Source organism: Amyelois transitella, chromosome 3 (assembly GCF_032362555.1).
Source record: "Amyelois transitella isolate CPQ chromosome 3, ilAmyTran1.1, whole genome shotgun sequence".
NCBI classification, from domain to species: domain Eukaryota; kingdom Metazoa; phylum Arthropoda; class Insecta; order Lepidoptera; family Pyralidae; genus Amyelois; species Amyelois transitella.
The window spans coordinates 5,959,636-5,984,864 of NC_083506.1; the positions used below are offsets into that span (position 1 = coordinate 5,959,636).

Below are 25,229 nucleotides of genomic sequence, written 5' to 3' on the forward strand. Positions count from 1 at the left end.
AAACACTATTTTCTTGAAATCGAAGTTTACGTTGAACTTATTTTTCAGCGTTTAGGATATCTACACATTTTTTGCATAGATTAGTAGATTTTGGTAGTGGAGCATAAGCATGAGCTCTTGCTCTTTATGATATATCTATACCAATTTTTTTTTTCATGTTGTCACTTGGGTACATACTGTCTCAAGTGGACTTAGAAATTCGAAGCCGTCATCTTTGAATGCAATCGTGATAAAGCTTCAGTAACAGTAAAAATAAACTTTATCCATTTCGTAAATTACACAACCATGTTAATGCACTGACGACTTCACAAATAAATAAATCACTGTACGTATCTGGCCGGTAAAACGGGTGAATGCAGATGCAATCGGCGCCTCGCCGTTCCTACATACAAATAATTTAGTAGCGCGATCGCCATTCCACGAACGAATAGATAGTCCTTACTTCCGACACATGTTTCCTTGGACGCGCCAAGGAACGGTCACGTAGAATATTGACGCCTCCAGCTATCCATTTGGCGGGACAATACCTACAGAGTCAAAAGACACATTTTTATTTGGAACTTTCATATTTGTTGGATTTGTTCCAAGTTATAGTGCTACTTTGTAATCAGTGGTGCTAAAATGCGAAGAAAATTTAGTATTGCAGAAAAGTGCGATACGACCGTTTCTTTTATTATGTATATTATGATGTTTTGTGTAGTTTGTGGTACAATAAAAGTTTCATTTATGCGTTATTTAAATAAAATACCTTTAAAAATGGCAGCATGTTAGTAAATTATTCACATCCAATTTTGTGAAAATTCAGTGGGTCAAACGTCAGATAATGATCACAAAATGAAAACATTTAACATTCATTTTTACGAGTGTGGCGCGTATGCTCTGTCATCAAAAATTTAAATATACGAAAAATATTATTATATATTATTATTAACGAATTTCTTTGTATTCCGACAGTGCCCAATTTTAATGTTTTTAATGATTTCGTAATTACGTTTCTCCGTATAGATAATTAATGAGATCGCCGACTACCAGTTGCCTATAATAAACGTACGTATTAAAGACTGTGTGAATTAAATATTGCTGATTAAAAAAAAAACAGTATCTTTAAACATAATCAATTCAAGTATTTTAAATTTTATTTATTCACTCATAACATAATAACAATAACATACTCGTGACACAATTGGTTTAAGTTAATTTCAATAACACAGTTGTTTGTTTTTAATACAGTATACAATAGTGTGATCACTTATAATTATATCTCAACTTACTCAGACCGAGATTTAAATTTGGGGAACTCAAATATCTTCCAGGATGACTCAAGTCAGTATGATTCAGACTGCTATGGAGATATTGATTAAAAAAGTCATATATAAAGGGACCTTCTAAGATATTTTATCTTTGCAAAACCGATATTGTTCATTCCTTATAACCTCTGAAATATTTTCAAGTCGTTTCCGAACTTCCCTTCGCGCCATTTATGCAAATCGCAATCGTCGCAGACGGTGTCGGGGCAAAATCACTTACCGCTTCAGTAAGCCGAACGATATCCCGTTCAGTATGCGGGCGCCCTTCTGAATACAAAGAAATCAAATAACCAACGTGATTATTTATTCATTTTAGTTAGTATTTGACACATAATTTTTCTTGGTAACTGGATATTTTATTCTGTGGTGCGTATTTAATGTGGTAATTGGAACACTGGTTGTTTATTCGTGTTTTTTATAACGGTTTAAATATACGGGTATTGATTAAAGGCTTTAAAAATTTTGTTTAGTGTCATGTCAACTGTGTTTATTATCATATAAGTAACATAGACAAAATATATATTTCATAAAAGAGTGAACTTATTAACATGTCAGTTAGTTTAGCCTTTAGTTTTTAGTGTGTGTTATCAGTGTGACGCACAACCCTAATCGCTAAATTCGCAATTTCAAATTTCGCATGTAGGTTCCTAAAAGGTCTTAGGTAAAGTCTGCTAAGCAATGATTTCCCGAAATTTCCACGCGGATGAAAATTAACGACTCAAAAATATACTTTTTGTTCCAGCCTTAGGTCTGGAGCCGGACTTCCTTTATCCTCTGGAGAACGTGACGATCGCCCAGGGCAGGGACGCCATGTTCACATGTGTGGTCAATAACCTTGGCGGTTATAGGGTGAGTGGCGACTCCGCCACTGCCAGGGTGTGTATCTAACCGACTCGGTACAGCTAGCCCATAGAGGAGCACTCTCACTCAGCACTTTCCGGATGAGATCTATAATTCTAGAAGAAAATATATTTTTTTAAATCTTCTTTTAATTTTTACCCTATTTATTTCTTATTAAACCTTTTCCCCGGTTTCTAGACAATTAGGTACGTTATAATCATAGTGATTACCAATACATTATCGTTTAATTTATACCCAGGCTAGAGTAAAAGTAAAATTCCTATATCCGTGGGAATTTCACAGAAAAAAGTGGTCTGTGAAGATTTACTATTTTCACACACAAAATATTAAGTTATTACACATTAAGTAGTTATATTAAATATACGTTTCATTGATATGAAATTCAAAATGAAATACAAAGAAAAAAGAATTTCGAATTTCTACTGTACTTACATTAAAATTCGCCAAGCTGCATACCTGACAAAATTTAAGCACAATATTCAAAATTCCGAATAGCAGAAATTTTAACTGGCCTGGGATAACATTTAAACGCATAGTCATCAGAAGGTAATAATATATTCTGTTTTAAAAATATTTTTTTTTGTAAAACGTACATACAAAAAGGCAATAATCGTACAAATTCAAAAAGAAAAATAAACAGATTGGTGCGATAAATAGATACTGAAAAAGTGAATCGCTGTGGCACAGCGCTCCAGAACTCCTAACTTTGAGGATACCAAGTTCAAAAACTAGAACCAATACAATGAGACACATTTGCACTTGAAATATTATTACAAAAAATATATCATGCCTCCCTCTCGTTGTACATACATTATTTAAGCTCAGTCAATAGTATTGTTCCTTTTTTATTTAATTTTTGTTTCTGTATTTTATCTTGGACATTATGGATCTCTCCCAATAGACCTCTGCACTAACTTCCACACTTCTTTAGCACACAACCTTCGATGCACTTCTAAAGCACTCTTTCGACTCACGAGCACTTAGACTATCTCTATCCTAGAATAGAGTACACTGGAACTAATATTTGCACAATAAATTGTAAGTTTGTCCACAATAGTGTTGTAGAGTTAGCACACTGAGTAACACTTATGCACTAGACACTAAAAGCACATAGAAATGAAATTTAAGAATATTATGTCACCTAGCAATATTCTTAATTTTCTCAATGCACAATAAATGTTTCATAAAATGTTAAGCATGTTATAATACTGCACTCAAGTAAAAGTAATTCTTCTATTTTTAAACTTCTTCATAATACACTATTAGAATTTAGAAAATATCTTAAGTACGAGTATAATCGGTCAAAGTCATAGTAAGATAAAAACCACAAAGCTGACTATAATCCTGTAGACAAGGAATTTACGTCACAAAATAGTCACTTTACGAAATTAAAATAAAGCCAGGGCAAACCCCCTCGGTCCCCGCTCAATCATTTCGAGAGGAACAGCTCTCAAACTGTCCCGGGAGTTAATCTACCTCTAGAACACTATCTTCCAACCATTCGATACGACAACGTATAAATTGTTCATGGCCGTTTTATTTCCTAGAAAGATTCTGAGATATGTCGGTACACTGCAGAATAGCTTTAACAAAAAGCAATTTCTTAAGTCTCTCCAATTTAAAATCAAGAAATAACTCTCTTAATTATAAGAGTCAATATATTCCTTGGTTCAATTCTTATTATAACATCATAACAACTTATGATGTTAACATAATAACAACACGCGCGGAAAGGAAAATATCCGGAAAGTTTATTAGCAACCCGAGGAATTGAAAGGGATAAATACATACGAGTATACCAACAGTGAATCGATTCGGTAAGAAACAAGATTCGATAATAGTCTCTTTGGGACCGTTAGAGCGTTCACTCGATTTCCTCGGATATACTATTGCGTTCACTATATCGTCACTTATTTGCTTTCACATATCGATTTTCGTAAGTCATTACACAACACTAATAACATATCGGCACGTGTATACCTTTCCCTTGTGCCGCTTTTGGTAAGATTAACTCGAAATACACTATGGATTTGACTCTTGTCGTTTCCATTTGTTCTAACAGATAGTTGTATCCATAATTTGATATTACAAAGGGAATGTAAGTTATCGCATGCACAAATAACACGATCCATAGTAAACACCTCACTTCGATATGCACCGCTGGTATGGATGAGTTGAAATTTGGTAAATATACCTTCTTTATTAAATACTTCTTTTGTTTTATTGGTGCAATTTCATTAATTTTATTTAAAAAAAACATAGACTTAATAATAATATTTTGAAAACGTTCATTGTTATAAAATATTCCGCATTTATAAATGTTTGAAATTGCGTCGTAATATTCAGCTGCAATCCTTTCGTTTGAAGTTTAAAAGAGATATGCAGATAAACATTCAAAGAACTTAGAAACAGCAAAAGAAAGGGTTGCAAGTCTCTTGTTAAAGAATGTAAGCATTAAAGTGTTTCTGTTGTCGTTCACACCGCACTTTAATGTTTTTTTGGAAATCGTAGAATTAATTTTCACAATAGTTATATTAGATACACAAATTAGTGATGAATTTGCACAAGCACTAAAAATTTACAAATAGAGTTAATTTGTACCTTCAACTGCACTAATCTCCTGTAGTGTATTTCTATATTTGCACATATTTATATAGTGTTTATGAAATCTCCATTTATGCATAATAAACTTAATTTGATTCGATAAACCTTTTGATAACACATTGTGTATAACACATCTATTTTTTTTTAAATTTTTAATATAAGTTAAAACGGAAACAAGGTATAACATAAACGTTGAGCAGAGTCTAGTGAATATAATAGTTAACAATAAAGTTTTAATACCCAAGTTGGACGGTACCAGTGAGAAGTACAAAACGCCATATTTCTGTTCGTTTTTTGTTACGCGCTATGCAGGAAATTAGCTTCTATTGCGATGTCGACGCTTTTGGTAAAGCGGGCGAAACGAGTGCCGTTTTCACAACACTCATATCACAAAATACTGAGAGTACAGAAGAAATTTAATGTTTTTGATGTGAACATATTAAAAAAGGAGATTCTTACAATTAAACCAACCGCAAGTGTTATAATTACACCTATTTCTTACAGTACTCGAATGACTCAAGGTAATGAAGTCGCCATACCAGTTTGAACAGTTATTTTAGTTATTATATTTTTTATTCTTTATAGATGTGTAAATCAATTTCACAAATTTATTGCCAAACTTACAGTTAAGATCATCAATTGAATCATGGAGCGTTTATTCTGTACTCTATATTTTGTGGCAGTACCATTTTCACAACGCTCGTGCGCCTCATAGCGGCGACCAGACGAAAATGTAATTAAAAATTCCGAGAGCATTTTGCGAGGACTTCGCAACAAGATAGTGTTGCGCGAGCATCGCTGTCGTGGCTGCCTCCAGGGGAGCCTTCGCTTGTAATTAGACTTGCTCGCCTCTAAAAGTCTCCATTGGAATTTTTCACAATTTGCACAATTTGCGATAATCGCGACAGAAATGAGGCGTTCTGGCCGGAATGCTTGGTATTGTTTGTTGTATTGTTGGTTGGTATTTTGCGATGTTTTGTTTTTCCGCGTCCATGCCAAGGATAAAGTGTGATCAGTTTATTATTACTGTTCTTTTTTTCATATAATATAACATATTTATGAATGCATAAAGTATTTTTTACAACGAAATATTGAGCAAATTAATCCAACTATTCTCTTTTCCATAAGCAAAGTTAAATAAATCAATAACTTTTTTATTACTAACAGTACAATCGGCTTTCAATTTTCTTTTACTAAACTGTGTGCTTGTATGCTCGTTTGGATGTCATGTCACGTCTGCTGACTCCGTGGGCCTGCGTTCGGGTCTCAGGTAGCATGGATCAAGGCGGACACGAAGGCAATTCTGGCTATCCATGAACACGTCATCACAAACAACGCCAGACTCAGCGTAACCCATAACGACTTCAACACTTGGACACTAAACATCCGAGGGGTCACCAGGGAGGACAGAGGACAATATATGTGCCAAGTTAATACAGATCCAATGAAAATGCAGGTAAATTATTACTCTAGTTTTATTTTAAAGGTCCGGTATTTATGTGTGAAAGGCAGTGAGTAAATTATTTATTATTACTGAGATAATTATGGCCCTTTTTTTAGCTATATAGTAATTATTTCTCAATAGTGGAGCCCGTAGACGATAAAAATAAATAAGTATTATTCTAATTTACGCTCATTCACATTCGATCATAATGCAGCTGATTCTTAATACATACATACATACATATAGTCACGTCTACATCCCTTACGGGGTAGACAGAGCCAACAGTCTTGAAAAGACTGAATGACCACGTTCAGCTATCTGGCTTAATGATAGAATTGAGATTCAAATAGTGACAGGTTGCTAGCCCATCGCCTAAAAAAGAATCCCAAGTTTGTAAGCCTACCCCTTAGTCGCCTTTTACGACATCCATGGGAAAGAGATGGAGTGGTCCAATTCTTTTATGTATTAGTGCCGGGAACCACACGACACCTGATTCTTAATGGTTGTTATGTTGTAGTTATTATAACATTTATGCATGTTACTTGAATAATGAATTAGCTGGCTAACAATTATGTAGTGCGAGTATGTTTCGTCGAATGCTAATCAATTCACTTCATTTACATCATCCTTCTCGCGTTAATCCCGGTTGCATCTTTCTGAATACCTAAGAGTCCTGCTCCCGTAGCATGGCAGTTTTTACAGCGATAGTTTTTTGTGCGATATTAAATGCATCATTAGGGGATAATGATAATGCATTACTTAGGGGGATAGCTACGCCTATGACCACGACTTCCGTAATTTTTCCATGAAGAAGCTCACTCATATTGTTTGTAAGTTGTCTGAATGTGCAAGTTACGATGTTATCCCTCATCGTAAGATCGGTTTTGCAATAAAACTAATATACATAACTCATAAAAGGCTCATGGCCGCGGTAGGATTTGAAAGGGTGCCACCATGTGTATTACATTTTTTTTTATAATGGTTTCTACGATAAAATGTCAACCACCGCCGCTCTTCACTTCATTTACATTTCAATTTATTTATAAAATGAATGGAATAAAAGAAACACGTAATTACATTTATACACTTTTCAGACTGCATTCCTGGAAGTAGTAATACCTCCAGATATCATCAATGAAGAAACGTCAGGAGACATGATGATTCCCGAAGGTGGTTCAGCCAAGCTGATCTGCAAGGCCAGAGGTTACCCTCCACCTAAAATAGTTTGGAGGAGGGAGGACGGAGGAGACATAATATCCAGGGGAGGACCACAGGGCAAAACGAAAGGTTGGTCCAGGTTTGACTATATTTTAAACTTCGAAATCAATCAAAAGGATTCATTTTTGAACACAATAGTTTGATTTCATTATCTACGCGTATACGATACATAATATAAAGCCCTTTTGAAAATATTAGAATCTTTGATTTATCTTTAGTATCGACATTTTTCTTTCGTCTTTACTACAAATATATATTATTCAGTAAGGGTATTATAGCAAGTCTTGACGATTCAAATCTTTAATTTTATAAACCTTACCTAAGGTGAGGTTAGGTAAGGATCTCTTACTAGATGATAAGTACATAATTATGATCAAATTTATAAACTATTAGGTAGTAAAGAAGTTAGACAATATCAATAACAATCAAAACTATTTTATCATTAGCTGGATAATCAAAGAAAATCACTAAGTTGAGGTCATTAAACGATTGCGTGCTGTGTTCAATTTACTGTAATGAGTGCACACTCCCCTTTACAACAATAATTACTATGTAATTCCTCCGATAAACTACTCATGTAACTGATAATTCCAAAAATTAGAATAAGGGTAATCTCAAAAATCTCAGTTATATCGTGATATTTTTCAAAGAAATATGCACATCGTTGAAATCTCAATATTAGATTTCATAATATTTTTTTTTATATTACATTTCATGTAGATAGGATTCTGCTATTTTACTGAAATATCGTGAAATCTATGTAAGTATTAATATTATATTAATTCAGTTTTATAGTATTAAATTCTCGTTCAAAATTTCAGTTCAAATGCAAATGAATATACAAAACAACCTAAAAAATTATTCATGCATTTAATAATAAGAGTTGTAATGTTTGGTTGTTCAATTCAATAAAAATAAGTACTGACTATATTTTCGACATCTATTGTTTCAATACTTAAATGCCCTTAAAATTAAATGGCGTACAAAAAATAACACGTAAATGCACTGAGCACTTAAAAAACTACAAGCAGATAAATTACAGCTAAAATATTCACTATTGAATCTTAGCAGTAAATCACACCGCAGCACCTCGGCAAACTGCTATTACCATTCACGCCGCCCTTTCTAATCCCGCGGGATTACAACCCGAGACGGACCGGGAATAATTACTTACCTACTCAACTCTGCATTCGACCAAATAAATGCCAGATGAAGGCTTATCGGGGAAATTAAACAATGTTTAAATAATCGTCCGACGTCGTTAGAACCAATATTGTTGTTTGGCTTTTAGTGATAGTGAAACTTTTTCTTTTCTTTTATTCGTTACTTTATTTTATTTTTGTGTTTTACATATAATCACGTCTTTAGCTCTTACGGGGTAGACACAAACAGAGTAGATAGCTAGGTCGACTGGAAGAGATTGCATTAGCAATGAGTCTGCTTTTGTACCATCTCTATCTCTTTTGTGCTGTTTGGTATGTCTACCCCAATGGGAAACAGGCGTGATGGTATGTATGTATGAACTCTTATGGTGCAATTAAGAGTCTATCTAACTACGATCAGCTGCATGGCTCAATGATGGACGTGACAGGTTGCTCGCCTATCGTCTAAATTTTCATTTTACGTATTTTCATTCAAATTAATTTAATCTTGGTGGGATGAAACAACATATTATACAAGAAATCATTTTTATAACTTCAAGACACTTTTCAAAATCAATAATATAAAATATTCCAACAGAACTTAAATCAGATTGTAAATTTTGCCTATAAAACTACGAAAAGTGACTAGAAAAGTGATAGTTTCGTGACGAGTGGCAATTGGCAGCGTAAGTGACAGAACGATCAATCAGCAACCCCCACTTAACCCCACCACTGTTGGAACCTTCTCGAACCATCAGTCAATTCATTACACTAACAAAGTACTACGAGTAATGACTTTCACAGTCTTGCACATTGAAAGCAAGATCAGTAGTGTAAGCCTACCTTTGGCATGTTCCATTTAAATTCGGTTTCTCAAATCGAAATCAATATAAACTCATGCCTTCCTGGGTGACTGATGCGTACATCATCTCGTAATATGTCGTAACATATTACGAGTGGAACTTTGAAAATTTAAAATTTCTTCGAAAATTTAAAGCTCGAATTATGTAACGATATTATTAGATAAAGCGGCCGTAATTTTTAAGTCGCCACTATTATATAAAGAAACCAATGATTAATGAAACATTTTAAGTTTCATATTAATCCGATATTGAATTAAAATAAATGTGTTTGTACCTATTGAAAAACAGTTCTACATTCAGAGAAAAATATGATAAGCAAAACTTATCCAGCGGTGTTCATCCACACCCTTACTAATAATTGTTTACCCGAAACCTTGCTTCCACCAATTTTAAATTAACTAACATCAATAACAATCATCAATTTGAGTGAAGAAGTCTAATTAAAGAAGCCGTTACAAGTTACCTCCATAAATCTGAGTGGGAAACAATACAGGCTATCCATTACGTAGGCCAATGTTTCTTCGCTTAATATTCCAATGAGGAAAGTTGGAAGCCTTCCGAGTCGACAAACATAGTTTTTTAATGAACAGGGCTCTTTCTAACTGGTTTTGAGTCGCTTCGTTTCTTATAACAATGTCTACTGGAAATGTTTTGTATTAAAAAGCCATCAAACATGACATCACCAAGTCTTGTGGATCTTGTCTAACCTGTAAGAGATAAAGACAATTTTGTATTTAATCTTAATACATAGTAGAAATTTATAAACTTTCCTAATCAACAATTTTTTTTTTTAATATTCTTAATAGTATTTCTTACTGGTTTCGAATTGCATCGTTTTATGTAAATTTCTACTGGAAAATTTTATTCTTTCTATTAAGTCATTCAGCTAAATGTAGTCTTCAAGTTTTGTAGCTAGTGATCTGTTTTCTCCGTTAGGGATAAAGACGTTATATGTGTTTAATCTTAATTAATATATCGTAGACCTCATGACTATGTTATAACGTTAAAGTCTCAGTTGCTGTAATAATTCATCTCAATTTATCTCTAGATCTCAAGTTACAAATGGATATGGCAGTTAGGTGAAACAGAAAAATTAATGTATCATTTTAATAAATGTGATTTTTTTTTCAACGCTTACATCAAAAAATTTCACTATCCTCCAGTCAAACAAAATTGTGACAAAATTATCATTTTTATTTGATCAATCGTCAGAAAAATACCTATAATTTAGTCATTCAATAAAACTTTATAACGCAAATTTTCTTTATAAATATTTTATCTAAAATAAATTACTGTAAAACCGCTACGCACATGACGTATAGGATTCGTATCAGTCGTTCTCGTAGCACCTCTACGATCAACTCGTAGCACTGCTACGATGGAGTCGTAGAACCTTTAAGAGCTCTACAAATTGATGGATGTTACTTGAATTTACAAATTACGTATAAGGTTAGCACTTTAGGCAAAATATTACCAGAGATAACTGCTAACATGTTTCACCATACACGAGTTATTTATATGACAGTCCAAACAGCAATGAAATAATATAATAATACCGACGACGGCAAACAGTACGTACAGTACAACAAAGGGTATAATTCAAAATTCGCGTTTATTGTTTCCCATAAAACATATTCTGTTGACAACAGCTTGTCGCGTGCCTATTTATTTCATGTTCTACACCAAATTATGCAGATAAGCAGCTGAACGGCGGAAACTTAGTCGTGGACTGATGCAAATTAACTTCGCCATCCTTCTATTCCACGCTTTTCATCTACAAACTTCGAAACAGATACTAAGTCACTTCAACGTTTTCCGAACTTGTTAACCCATAACGCGTCCTAGTTCCTAACCGAGGCACTAACGTAAAACGGCACGAAGCGTCCTAGTTCCTAACCGAGGCAATAACGCAGTCTGTTGTCTTTGGTATTTTTTTTCAATCATTTAAATATCATTGGTCCGCCCAAAACTTGTGTAACAACCAACAGAAAGTCTTTGTCCTTCGTTTTTTATTTTTTAAACCAATGACAATCAACAAAAATTTTGTAAATAAGAACATATTCGTGAGTGAAGTACGCGACAAGACAAGTGCCTTCCGCCATTATTATTTTCATTGAGCGGTGTGTAAAATTTATTAACGGAATTATGTCAAAATCTTTTAGAAGGAAAGTGTTTGTTTAATGTATTACATATCAAATTACAGCTTATTAAATAACCTATTTATTAACAATATTTGTTCTGGCCTAAATTTATGATTTAATGTCGAGAAATCGACATTACTTTTACGAACCGAAATCGAACTACGATCGACAATGTTTTCATTCGTTTTCATATTTATTCTATCAAACTAAGTACCATATAAACTATATAAAGTTTAACGTAAATTTACTCAGCTCTCTGGGTTTTTAATTAATTCTGTTGAACTAGTTATAATATAAACAATAATTCGTAATTATGTGATTTCGATCGTCCATATTGTTCATTGCATGGCATTGACCTTGTAATATTGCGATGGCGATTGAAGTCGGTTAGAAAGTACCGTTCGCAAAAAGTTTTGCAAATTTGTTTAATTATTTTTTCTTTTAAATATTATTTTCACTTTGTTTATAGTCAAAATGTTTCTTAAAATAAAATTTAAACCACTTTAAAAATAGGTCTTATTATTTTATCGAGTGTGTGTTTAGTGGTAGGCTTACGTTTATGTGGCGGAAGTTGTAAATTTTAATTTAGGGTTCTGCACTTAGACATTGACCAGGGTTCTCAAGTGATCTGTATTTTTCATAAAAAAAATGTGGAATGGCTATAATGTGTATTATTAAATGATTGAAATTATCATTACTCCCAGATTTATTTATTTATTTAAAACTTTATTGCACAAATTAACAAAAAATATGTACAAAGGTGGACTTCATGCCATATGGCATTCTCTACTGACTAGTCAGATGACTGACTTACCATCAGACCAAACTGTGATAGCAAAATGGTGCGATAAAGTACAAATTATCTATTACTAGCTGCGCTCCTGGGCTTTGGTCCGTGGTCGTGAGAATTTCGCGATAAAAATTAACCTATATTTCCAGGTAATATTCTACCTATATATTAAATTTCATCAAAATCCATCCAGTATATTTTACGTAAAAGAGTAACGAACATCCATCCTTACAAAGTTGCATTTATAATATAATATTAGTAGGATGGATCTGGAATATAAGAATATCCAAGAGGATGTTGTTATATAAATGTAAGTAGTACCTACCTATCGCTACACAAATCTCAAACTCACGTTCGATCTATGTGATTTGTTCTTTTTTTATTATAGCCCACGGCTCCGCCCGTGGTAAAAAAGGAGCTCCTGAAGGTTTAATTTGTCTCTGTGACAATTTCATCAAAATCTGTGCAGTAGTTTCTGGGTTTATTCATTACAAACAAAAAATAAAACAAATCTATCGCGGAGAAGCGTTATTCGGCTAGGCGGAAAACAAGGAGACCTTAATTTTTTATGAATACTAGTGTAAAAAATATATATTATTTATTCGTTATTTATTGTGTGGTATTTTAATTAGATTTAGGAGTTAAAATACGACACCCGAATTCTGGTGTATTACAACATTTATACTGAATGGACCCACATAAATTATTCGATACTTAGCAAGAAATATGGTCGATTCATTCACTAAAACACGTTATGGATTTTATTAAAAAAAATACACACAAAAAACTTGCGTAAAAATGACACATTACGATTGAATTACATTTTTGTTGCTAACGGTATGTTGCTCGATTCGTGGCTACGCACCCCGCCCGCACCCCTTCTTCGCCAACGGTCGAAATTGACAGTGTCCGACGGCAATTGTTTATCGTGTGTCATTTGCATAGTATATAATTAATAAACAATTGAAGAGTGATTGTCTGCGTTCAAGTGTTGTGATTATACTCATTCGTAGCGGAATTTACTTAGCTTTGTGTTATTGGAAAATATTTTAATGAAATGGGAATGAATTTCGTGCAATTAACGTGTAAAGTGTAAATGGCGGCCAAAAAAATGTCATCTTTAAAATGTTCGGGGCTACAGATGATACTTGAGGTATTTATTAGTATATAATTTTACTTTTAACTTGATGCTCGTTTCGTTATCTTTTTTTAGGTATACAGTTCATTGAATATAATTATACGGTTGAAGCACAAAGTTAACTTTTCTGCGGAAAGTCGGCAAAATTTTCATTGTACGGGACGTTACCGGAGTGTAGACTTTAGGAAATGCGGACGCGTCACGGGTTAATCCCCATTATGAAATAACTTTAATATTCCACAACCATTTTTGACTTTGAACGAAAATGTTTGCATAAATCAGATAAAAGGTTTTCATGACCGGCCCAATTACAACGAAATCCATTAAGACTTATCTATTTCCATGCCTTATTAAATTCACTTTTCTTTAGGTCGCACGCCCGCGTTAATAGAATACAATAATTACCTATTCAGTACAACACTTTTCAAGTTCTTAATTAAAATTTTAACTTTGAAACAAAGAGTGATGGGAGTGTTGTCATTCAATTTAGTTAAGGGCACTCGAGGGCGGACCATTTGTTTGACTTTCCACAGACCTTAAAAAAATCTAACGTCACAAAATGTGAATTGAAGCACTTAATTTCGTTTGTTTTGAATCTTAAGATAAATAACTGATAAAAAATGTACCCATAAAAATATGGTGTGAATGTATTATTTTAAAACTATAATAATTTACAACAAATAAAAAACTGAAAAAAAAATCATATACTTTACACAGGCTCTCAAACTCTCGCCTGTGTTATTAATAAGTATCTCCATACCTTTTTTCCTGTAATGTAGTCTTATAAATAAATAAATATTATGCATGAATATATATAATATTAGAACCTGCTCGTTTTTGGTTGAAAGAAGACAGACAATCCTGTCTTACAAATATAATCAAAACGACCTCTGCTATTTCTTGTGTCTATGGAAAAAACCACTAGAGTCCGGGGTTGAGCGTCACTTGACTTATGACACATCGACAGCCCAAGTTTATTTAACGGGCCGGTCTGAAGACAGCGCAGAAAAATGTGGAGTCGCACTTCTTTATTTTCTTTTAAAAATATGTTGATTTTGTTATTAAAGTTTACTGCTAATATTTTCTTTTAGAATCTGTATGTTTACCTTAAATTCTAGGTTTATAATCACATAATTATATGTATTATGTATTAGAAAGGAGTTTATTATTACTATAAAAATATTATCAGAATAATTAAGATTCCTGAACTTCGTTATATTTAGTTTACCATAGACAAACCGTGAACATAATCATTTACATAAAAATAAATAATGAATGTTTTCTTTAATAATTAACATAATTATATTGCATTAGACTTTAAGTCGATCAATCAGTTCGAAGATTAATCTGCCAAAAAAAACTCAAAAATCGATTAAAAACGTTACAGTATGAGGGCAGAAAATAAATCATATTTAAAATATATGAATTCTGATATAACTCTGTTCATGGATATTCTCCAAGAAATACTATAGATGCAAGACGAGCCAGAGCTTATGAGAAACATAGCAAATTGTTCTCAAACTATTTAAATTGCCCAAAACCATTAATTACTTGAAAATGCTTCACATATTACTTAAGATATTACCAATCAATTTAGCTGTAACACTACTCCATAGTTCATGTTCCGGCATTGTTTGCTAACGAACCGACGGCCGGAGAGCTCTACACTTTAAACCATCAACCTTCAGCTCCTTCGGAAAATATTGCCCCAGCTTTTTATCCTCTTGTTTGAATAATGGCTGTAAACGTACTGGGTGCCATTTGAGCAAGGTGTCAGGAAAACAACTCGAGTTCAAACCACTAACGGTACTTGTTTATAGAACCAGTCAACTTTTGGTTGAAAGTGTTTTCCAACAGTTCTGGCGAAATGTAAAGTAAGCACTAGAGCGGGTTGTAGTGCGCAAACGACTCCAAGTTGACTTTGCAAAGAAGTTTGCTGGCAAAATATAAAATGCTTATACAGTTTGACTGGCGTCCCAAAAGATGGTTTACGACTTAAAATAAGTTTGGACATCTTTTACATAGTGCGCCTACTTTATAAGTTCTTCTCTGAAACCTTTTGCATTAACTACATAAAAGATACTTTACCGAAATGTGTTGAAGACTTTGGAAAACAAAGTTATCATGCTACTTTACAGATTTAATAACTAATTTTGAGATTAGATTTGAGAACAAATTTCAAATATGATTTCTGAGAAAATCTGGATTCTGAAGAACGTTCTTGAAATTCTTGAAATCTTATATCGTATACATGATAAATTTAATATTTGCAGAAATTTCAAATAATTTTTAGACATGGACTAATTTAGTCTCCCTATTAATGTGCTTTCTGTAAAATCATAAGGTTTTGAATAATTATCTATATTAGTAGCTATATTTATAAAATAAAGACATACATACGTCTCGAACTTACTAAAAGTCCAACACAAACTATGTAATGGTCCCGTTTATATTTACTTATTGTTGCAGTGACGTCACTAGAAGGTGACATAGTGAACCTGTCGAAGGTGACGCGTTCGGAAATGGGCGCGTACCTGTGTATCGCCGCGAACGGAGTGCCCCCTTCCGTCAGCAAGAGGATAATGCTGCACGTGCATTGTAAGTACATTAATATTGCCTTAACTCCTTTTGTTATATTATTACTTTAAATGACTTTAAGCGGTTCTGACAACATGCATCAAGATCTATACTCCACTAGCGTTCGCATGCGGCTCCGCCCGCGTAAAAATCGTGGTAATTTCAGTAACCGCGGAAATTTTGAGGAATCCTCTCTTATTGCAAAATTTCAAATTTCCATACCTGGCGATTTGTGCTTTGCGTTGTCTGTCAGTCCCTCATTAACTGAAGAAAGAATAAATAGATTGACCCCAGAAAGAAGCGAATGGTGAAAAAGAATTTTTGGCAGGATGACTACGAAATAATAATAGATAGTCTACCATTTAGTCTTTTCTATTTGTGATATTACCGACTACTAGCCTTTCAACACCTAGGAACCTATATAAATCTAGACATAGGTTACCCGTTGAGAATAAAATTAATGCATGAGGACTAACTTATAAATAAACGGTAGAAACCCCCGGGTAGTCAACAAGTCACTAACTTTCACTAAACATTTGTCGAGTACAGGCGGCGTCGAAATTCAGATGCAGGACACGCGCCAAAAATGATACGTGATAACACGAAAATCTCCCAATTGCTTACGTGTTCGGGCCGGGTTTCAGCGGGAGTTCCTCAGTAACCAAGCATTGAATAACTCGCTTATAAATTAGTCTCAAGATCGGGAGATAAGTGAGCGTTATGCCGCTTTTTGCGCTGCCAGGTGAGCGCTTTATCGGCTGGATTGAGGCGCGCCGTGAATTCATAAACGATGTTTAACATGTCACCGCAGCCAAAATGGAGTAACATGACATTATGTATTAATTTTGAAATGGTTATTTGAAATGGTATTCAAGCAATTCAAATTTTTTTTAAAGTCTGCTAAATATAAACCTATATTCTGTATATGTATTTTTGGACAACATAAACTATTTTGTTTATATCTCGAGTGTGACTACTCTTACTTGCCTTACTTGTAAGTGTATGTTATGTGGGTAAACATTTTTTTAAATGCTTAGTCAAGGTCTTTTTACAGTTGACGTCTTTGCAGTTTATTTACCACTATTTTATCTACAGTGTTTAAAGTATGTTAATCTGATGCAATTCATCAGCAAAATGATAGCTTAGCTTCCACATACATAGATTCTTTGATAACTAGGTACTCTCACAAATTAGTTTCGTGTTTGCCACAATCAACCACAATTCGGGCGCAAATGCAGAATCGGGTAGCTGACATAATTTCCCTGCTTATTTCTATTTATTTATTATTTATGACTGTTTACCCTATATAGATATCTGTCAAATTAAGTAAAATCTGTTGTCAATAAATTTCTGAAAAAAAAATGTTTTATTCTACCAATGATTTACTTATATGCGAGAAAAAATATTTTATATAGCAGTGATGAGATTAATTTCATGAATGAAAAAACAAATAGGTAGATATTTATGTTCAGTTTATATATATACTCACCGATTCACTGAGAGTTCAAAGCACTATAATACTGGTCCAATAATGAATAAAAATGCATCCAAATATCATGAACGTTATTATAAAATTAAAAATACTTACGTATATGATAATCCCAACCGTCTTGAAATAAGTATATAAGGCCACGTTCGGCTATATGTACAAAATTTACTCGAAATTAATATCAGAATAATCCCATAAAATCTATTTGCACATGTATGTTCGTTATGCCGTACTCATTTCCATCTGCATGCATTGTGTTGCACCGCTGGGGATTGTCGTTGCAACATTTCATGAATCTGAAAAGTCTAATTTCAGAATTTGATTACTCTTTCACGATCTAATACACGTACTTATTTTAATATTCTCTTTGATTCTGTGTGCATATTTGATATCATTTCCATAGGGAAAAATGTACGGAAACATACTTTATTTTCAGTAGGTATGTTTGCAATTCAACCTTTTTTATTTAATTATCTCTGGCTTTATTAATCATACTTATAAAACACTTCACAAGCTCTCTACACATACGAGAAGGTATGTTTAATAGGCATACGTTTCTTTTTTTCAATTTTCAGTTAAAATTATACATACAAATAATTTTACTTAGGCTATCTACATATTCACCACACATGGTTTAATGTACTTTTGAAAACTTATTAAGTGTATTTTTGGATTTATTTTTCTTGATATTGTATGTAGGTATTTAATTTAAAAATCGAAAATGAAACAGTATATCATAGTACAAATTCATAAAAAGAGCTGTAAAAATATTAGAATGTGGCACCATGATCAATCATGAGTTTAAAAACATATCAAAAACATGTAAAACATTCAATCACAGTATATGACACTTCTTGATGGATGTTCTGTTATTTTTATAAATTAATTAAAAGCAACCCTAAACCGCTGAGCTTGCATTAAGAAAGTAATGAATGTGGATGAAGGCAGTTACGAATAAAGAATGCAGTCCAAGTGGCAAGTAAAATATTTCGCTGCCTACCCCTTCGAGGAAGAAACGTAATTTTATGTAGGTTACCGGCACTTTAGTATAGGAACACTGCATCTCTTTCTCATGTGTATTATAAAAGTCGACTAAGGGAATAGACGCACGTTTAAAAACTAAACTTGGGATTCGTCTATCAGGCGATGTGCTAGCAATCTGTCACTATTTGAAACTCAATTACATAATTAAGCCATACAGCTGAACGTGTCCAGTAATTTCGAGACTGTTTTTCTATTTACCGTGTAAAGGATTAAGACGATTCTATGTATGCGTTTAGTAAACAGTTCTAAATTCATTCCATCGGTGGCTGCCGGGTTCGATATTAAAGTTTTTCGGCGCTCGCCGTGCGCATGTTGTCCGGCTTGTATTTGCATTCTGTTATTGGCAGTTTCCGATGTAAACACTCGACTGATTGGATAAATATATTTGCTTTAAACATTTCAAAGTAGATCAAAGTAAATAAAGATGTGGCCAAATATGTGCCTAAAGTTGTAAAGCCAATGCACAATTTAGTAAACTAATTAAAATAATACATTTTGTACTAAAATCCATATTATAAATAAGTATATTTTACGCGGTGAAAATCAAACCAAAGTACCTACTTTTAGAGTTATAGTTTGATTTAATTTTATCATGTGATAACTAAAATTGCAGCAGCAAAAATGCTCTGTAAATGTCAATCTAAATTTAGACATTTCCATAAAAGGGAAACCTGTCAAATTGATAACAAAGTTGGAGCCATCATAAATTAATTTAATGTTCGATAAGTTATGCATAAGTTCATAACTTAAGTATCCATTAAGCAGATACTACTTATAGACACAATGGCTTGAAGACTTGACGACAACCGAGAGAAATTCACTTCATAGGAAACGCAATTTGAAGCGAACAAACAAACTACTGCCGTCTGAAACCCTTCCACTCAGTTTAATTACTTCACAAAGAATGCGTCGCGTTCGCTCGATGAGGAGACAAAATTAACGCTCTCAAATATTTAATTTAAATTTCCACCCCGAAAACGAATGATAACAGCGCCTGGCGGAGACTTGTGACCGCGGTGGCAGCAGTAAAAAGAATTAAAAGTGTGGCAATTCATTTGTAACAGTAAATGCTTCGTAATGCGATGAGTTTCTTTTAGTTGAGAGAAGGTTAATTGAATTTAGACAAAAAGAGTATAACTAACAAAGTTAACAAATTTCAATCAATTTGCTAGTAATCGTACTGCTGTAATTATTTTAGATCGCGTCTCGATCACTCTTAAAGGCAAACAAGATTTAAAAACCAAATACAAGATACGATGGTATTTTGTGTGTTAAATTCTTCACTCGCGAGTACTAAAATAACTAAAGCAGAAGCCAAGTAGATATAAAACGCGAAGAAATCCGAAAACGGGCGAGGCGTGTGCGCCGTTCGGTTAATCAAACTGTCACTTCAAGAATTCCGCGCGGAATCCTTCCCGAGAAAACTCCCCGTAACTTTTGATTGCTGTGGAGAATACCTACCTACTTATATATTTACAGATTGCTTAATCACGTTCCTTAAATCGTCTTTGAACTTCGCGTAATCTTTGCGCCAAGTACATGCAAAATGTCACTTATTGCTTTCCCTATTTCCGATTAGATTAACATTCCGGCGGCTCATTATTCCGGCTATTGAATAAGCAAAAGCCTTTTCTCGTCGCTGACCGAGTTATTAATTAGAACAAAAATTCTGATCGTTCAGATTTTGTTCGCTAAATTGGCCACTCGAACTCGTAAAAGCCATTCAAAGGAACTTAACGACGGTCAAAGAGAATAACCGCAAATAAGCTGCGATCTAAGGTCGAGTAAGAAAATTCCGTTTTCCTTAATTCACCCTAAACAGACTCGAGCTGGTGCGATTGTTTACATTTTCTGAAATAATCCGTTCTTTTTTGAAACAATTTGACGCTTTTGTTTCTTTAAAGGCGACGGTTTAACGCTTTGATGTTTGCTCTTCGTAGTCTTTTGTGTTATACCAAACCTTGTTTCTTTAAGATAATACAAGAACAGAACAATTTTCTAAAAATCTGACTTTGATCGCCTTTGTATTTAGTTTTGGATAAAATGATTTGATAGATCTGACAAAAACAGAATTTTCTTGACACAACAAAAGCAAATTATAAATACCTGTTATAGTATTAGTATTTATAGTAGTATTTATGATAATATTTAATCTTCGAATGAAGGAATGCGCCAAACGAAGTACTCTATAAATGTATTATTAGTATTAATTAACACCAGACAATTTTACTGCATTATTCAGCCCCTTCGTATCTGATTGTGGGTTTATAAGTGTAATCTTCATCCTAACAATCTTGGACGAAACTGGAAGTTATCCTATCTTCATTTGGTTTAAGTCGTAACTCGACTTTAATTGCGGACAAACACAGAGTCCGGTACACAGTGGTACAAACACAAGTATGCAACTCTCGGATAATATTCTGAGTAAACACCTGACAGTCGCAGCTCCACACCCGAAGTGGTGGAGTGCGGTGAACAAACAGACATACGATAGCACTCGTCGGGTAAATTTGTGTATGCAAAATTTTCCAAGTTATAATAGACACAAATTATCCTTGTTGTTTACGTATATCTTACAATTATAAAATATATAAATAAACAGCATTCGTTTATTGACAGACGCGTATTGTCTATAAGTCTTTTTCCTCCTGGCTTTAATCCCAGTTGCATCTTCACCACTATGGAAAGGAGAATCATTCTGGAGTGGAGGAGGAGCCCGTGGTATGCCATTGATGATGGATCTGGGATTGGGTAAGTCAGGCTTTTACACGAAACGACCCCCATCTGGCCTCCGCAACCTTTGCAGGGGAACCTAACCCGTATAGGATCGATCATGGTTACTTATCCAGTTGCCTGAATGTGCTGGTTTCTTTCAAACATTTTCCCACACCGTAAGAGCATTGGATAGTATTCAGACTCATGTACATAACTTCGCCGACATACATGGCCGAGATGGGATTTGATGCCTTTTATACTCATCACGCATTTTAACCGGCACCTGATTCGATACTGATTCAATCACAGGCATTTAAGAAAGATAATTTATTCCATAAATAACATAAAAACCACATTAGAAACCATCGTGTCAAATTTTTTACTCTAGACTCAGCAGTTTGAACTGTACCGGCGTTAATATGTCAGTGAGTTTCCGCTTTTATATTTTCCTTTTTCCAACTCGCTTTGTCAAAAACCTAATGTCAAGCTTTTTCTAAATAGGTAAGTACAAATGTGTCTACATGAAAAATTATATATTTTGTCTTTACTATTACCACTAGAAAAAATCTTCGACCAAAAGCTATCGTAACGTAACGCATCATATCAAAGTTAAGTACTTAACAATATAAATTTAAATGTTTCAATAAGTTGTAACATCAGATTTACAGTGGGGAATCCTTAGATACTTAGCCTCCGTCAGGTGCCCATACCGCTGTATGAAAGGACTATCTCCGCATCGGACATTGCAGGTCTCCCGGGCTCAGACAAAGATATTCAACGTTAAATATTTCATATCACAGCCGACTGGAAAGCAGTTCTAGGTTTTGAATGACAATTCAGAGCACGTAGCTTGCAGTTGCGTTTTTAAAACGTAAAATAATAATATCTGCGATTTTGTTGCAAAATTTTAAAGTTCAATTTATGAGGTTGATAACATTCCTTCATTTATTTTGATTTCAGTTCAAATTCATTAAAACCAAAACTACTACAAAATAATAAACTGTATTTAATATCTATCACTGATTGCAATCATTCTGCCTAGTTGTTGTTTAAGTTAAAGATTTATATAAACTTTATATAAATAAAGTATAACTTAAAAAATCTCAAAGTTCTATCTACATATATCTTAATCTTCATTTTACAAAGCACATAAGTATAAAAAATATATTTACCAATAAATATCTCTCTCACACACGCGATGCTTAATGAAAAGAGAGACAGATTTATGACCAAGTTCGTTAATCTATAAGTATTTCGTTTGCTATGAGGATGTAGGTAAAAGTTATTAGTTAATGAAATGCACGACGCAATGCAACTTGTGCGGTCTTCTTAAAGCAATTCGAAAAATATAACATTCGTAAACTTACAAGCGCATAAACCGACATAACTAGAGAAATTCCGCTAGTAACAAACGCAAATTGAAAGTTATGTTAACAAAATGCAACTGAAACTGCAATATAAGTGAAACGTTTTCCCACATCCGCAAATAAATGCCCAACGGGCTACATTCATCCAAAATTAGTTCAATGTAATTAATGTTTTACACAATAAATTGCAAAATTGCGTAAACATTTGAATACATTTTCATTTGTACATACTTTTTTAATTGCATAGATCAGTAATTTATAGTTCGATTGTCAGTACACCATTATTGTTGCGTGGACCTCAAAAATAATGTGTTATTAGTAAAAGGAAAAATACAAAATCATAAAGTTTTTGTATTACCTTTTATATTATATAATTAATCACGCAATCAGTGAGGTAATTGATGTAGACAGTCAGTCTACAGATACAATTTTTACCGCCTTCCTTTGCCATAATACAATACATCCGATACCATTCAGACTCATTGGTTACTTCAAACTAAGTAGTGACTTGCACTTTTCTCTCACAATAACGCTCTTCCTATAGAAATCCGGATAAAGCCTATTTTATTGAGATTCCCATGGTTCTCACTATGTGGCCGAAGTTTGTTATGAGACTTTTTTAAGAGCTAGAGAAGGTATACCCGTGGCAGCATGTAACGCTGGAATTTTGGGAAATCCTATCTAAGTGCACTTCTAGACTACACAGAGGAATCTACATGTTAAATTTCAAATATTACCCAGTGATTTGGGCTAAAGTAAAAAACAAATATTTTCCCATACTAAGAACGTTCAGTTGATTAACCAATTTGTATGGGAGACTTATTTTTTTTTACACTCTTTGCTATTTTGTTTATTGTAACCAATTTTTTACATCATCATACAAACATGCAGTGAATTCCTAAACCAATAAAAATTCAGCATGTATATGAAGATATATTTTTGTCCTCAGTCCATCCCTTAGTACAAGTGCCAAATCAGTTGGTGGGGGCGCCCAGCGGGACTGACGTCACGCTGCAGTGCCACGTGGAAGCTTCACCTAAAGCCATCAACTACTGGACCAGAGAAAACGGTAAGAAATTGTTATCTTTTGATACATACAAGAAAGCCTGTATTCCTCATATACTCTTTTTCTTTCTTCGTTTCAATTAAGGGTGCTCTTAATATCAGCTGGTAATGAATGATCAAAAGAGAAATACTTAATAGACAATGTATCACATTTTATCCTCTATGATGGAATCAAGGATCTGAGACATGTTGCTATTCCATCGCCTAAAAGAGGAAACCCAAGTTGGGCCTAGTGTTTACTGAAAAAGTATTGGGCTTAATATGTACTTAGATTTAGGAGTAAATATGATAAAATAAACCTCAATTATGCATAGTCATTCTTATCTTTTATTGCCATTATACAAAAGCAATGATGTTTACGAGGGGCTGTAACTCACAAACCATATTAAAGACCAAGCACGAACCTTGAGAACGAAATGAGCAACTAATTTCATTATCCATAAAGCACATTTGAAGCGTTAAAGCACTCATTAAACAGGTCGTTATTCATATTTCTACTATCCTTCGCCTCCGGGGCTAGTGGTCGCTACAAGTTATGGTATTTTTATGATTGTATTTAAAAGGAAAAATTATGCGGTTATTTCATGTCCGTTTTTCATTTCGCAAAGATTTATTTTGACTTTGATTATACCGCGTCGATGTTACGGCTTATTAACGACCCCATAATTATACCGACAAGATGACAACGTAAAATATTACTCTGAATTAATGAAAGGAAATCGTAACTATGTTTTCTGAAAAATGTAAGCACGTGTCTATTCGTCGAATGACTTGAAAGGTGGCTTTTGAAAATATCTTAATTATCCTTAAATACGAAGTGTAATTATTAAATTAAAAAATGTATGTAAAGAGAACAAAAATTAATTTTTACAGATAATAAAATATTATAAAGAAATAAAACTATAATTAAAGATAACAAAGGATCTCAATAAAAACACGTTGTAACCAAAACAAATAAGGCTCTTAACCTAACAAAACATCAGACGAGGGGTCGGCAACTTCATTATTTCTCATTAAAATGGCACCTCCGGGATAAAAGTTGCTTATTTAGTAGTCCGGTGACAGATGGACAAAGCACTCCCTTTGCAATGAGCGGGAGATACGTTTAATATTTACTCTAGAAAGTCCCGTGTCTAATAACAAGAGAATGTTTTACAGAGTGTAACGTAAAGGGGTATCACTCCACACGGGGTCGAATCGGCCCATGAAATCGAATATTCTCCAAGGAGAGTGAGATGAAATACAAAAATATTTTCATTTAAATGTTTCGATCAGCTAATCGATCCTAAGAGAATCGACAATTTTTTTTTTTTTATTTCGGCCCTTGTTTTTACGTTGTAATCTTGTTGTAATCCACTTACCGTTATACCCTGCATACAGATATCTTTGGGCGAGTTCCATCCCAACCGCAACGTTTGACACCACATTTATTTTTCAACTAGCTTCCGTCCGCGACTCCGTCCG

General features: G+C 33.8%; 1 protein-coding gene across 3 annotated transcripts in view; it reads left to right on the forward strand.

Annotated features, from left to right (window-relative positions):
• The window catches only part of LOC106135418 (lachesin), a 65,052-nt gene that overhangs the window by 32,550 nt on the left and 7,273 nt on the right, over positions 1 to 25,229 (forward strand). For 2 of the 3 annotated variants that reach the window (XM_060951120.1, XM_060951126.1), the window contains exons 3-7: positions 2,050 to 2,183; positions 6,043 to 6,228; positions 7,311 to 7,503; positions 15,978 to 16,106; positions 23,650 to 23,769. In XM_060951120.1, coding sequence (XP_060807103.1) covers positions 2,050 to 2,183; positions 6,043 to 6,228; positions 7,311 to 7,503; positions 15,978 to 16,106; positions 23,650 to 23,769 — 762 coding nt within the window. The remainder of the gene's footprint in view (positions 1 to 2,049; positions 2,184 to 6,042; positions 6,229 to 7,310; positions 7,504 to 15,977; positions 16,107 to 23,649; positions 23,770 to 25,229) is intronic. The other variant, XM_013335707.2, reaches the window with a different exon arrangement.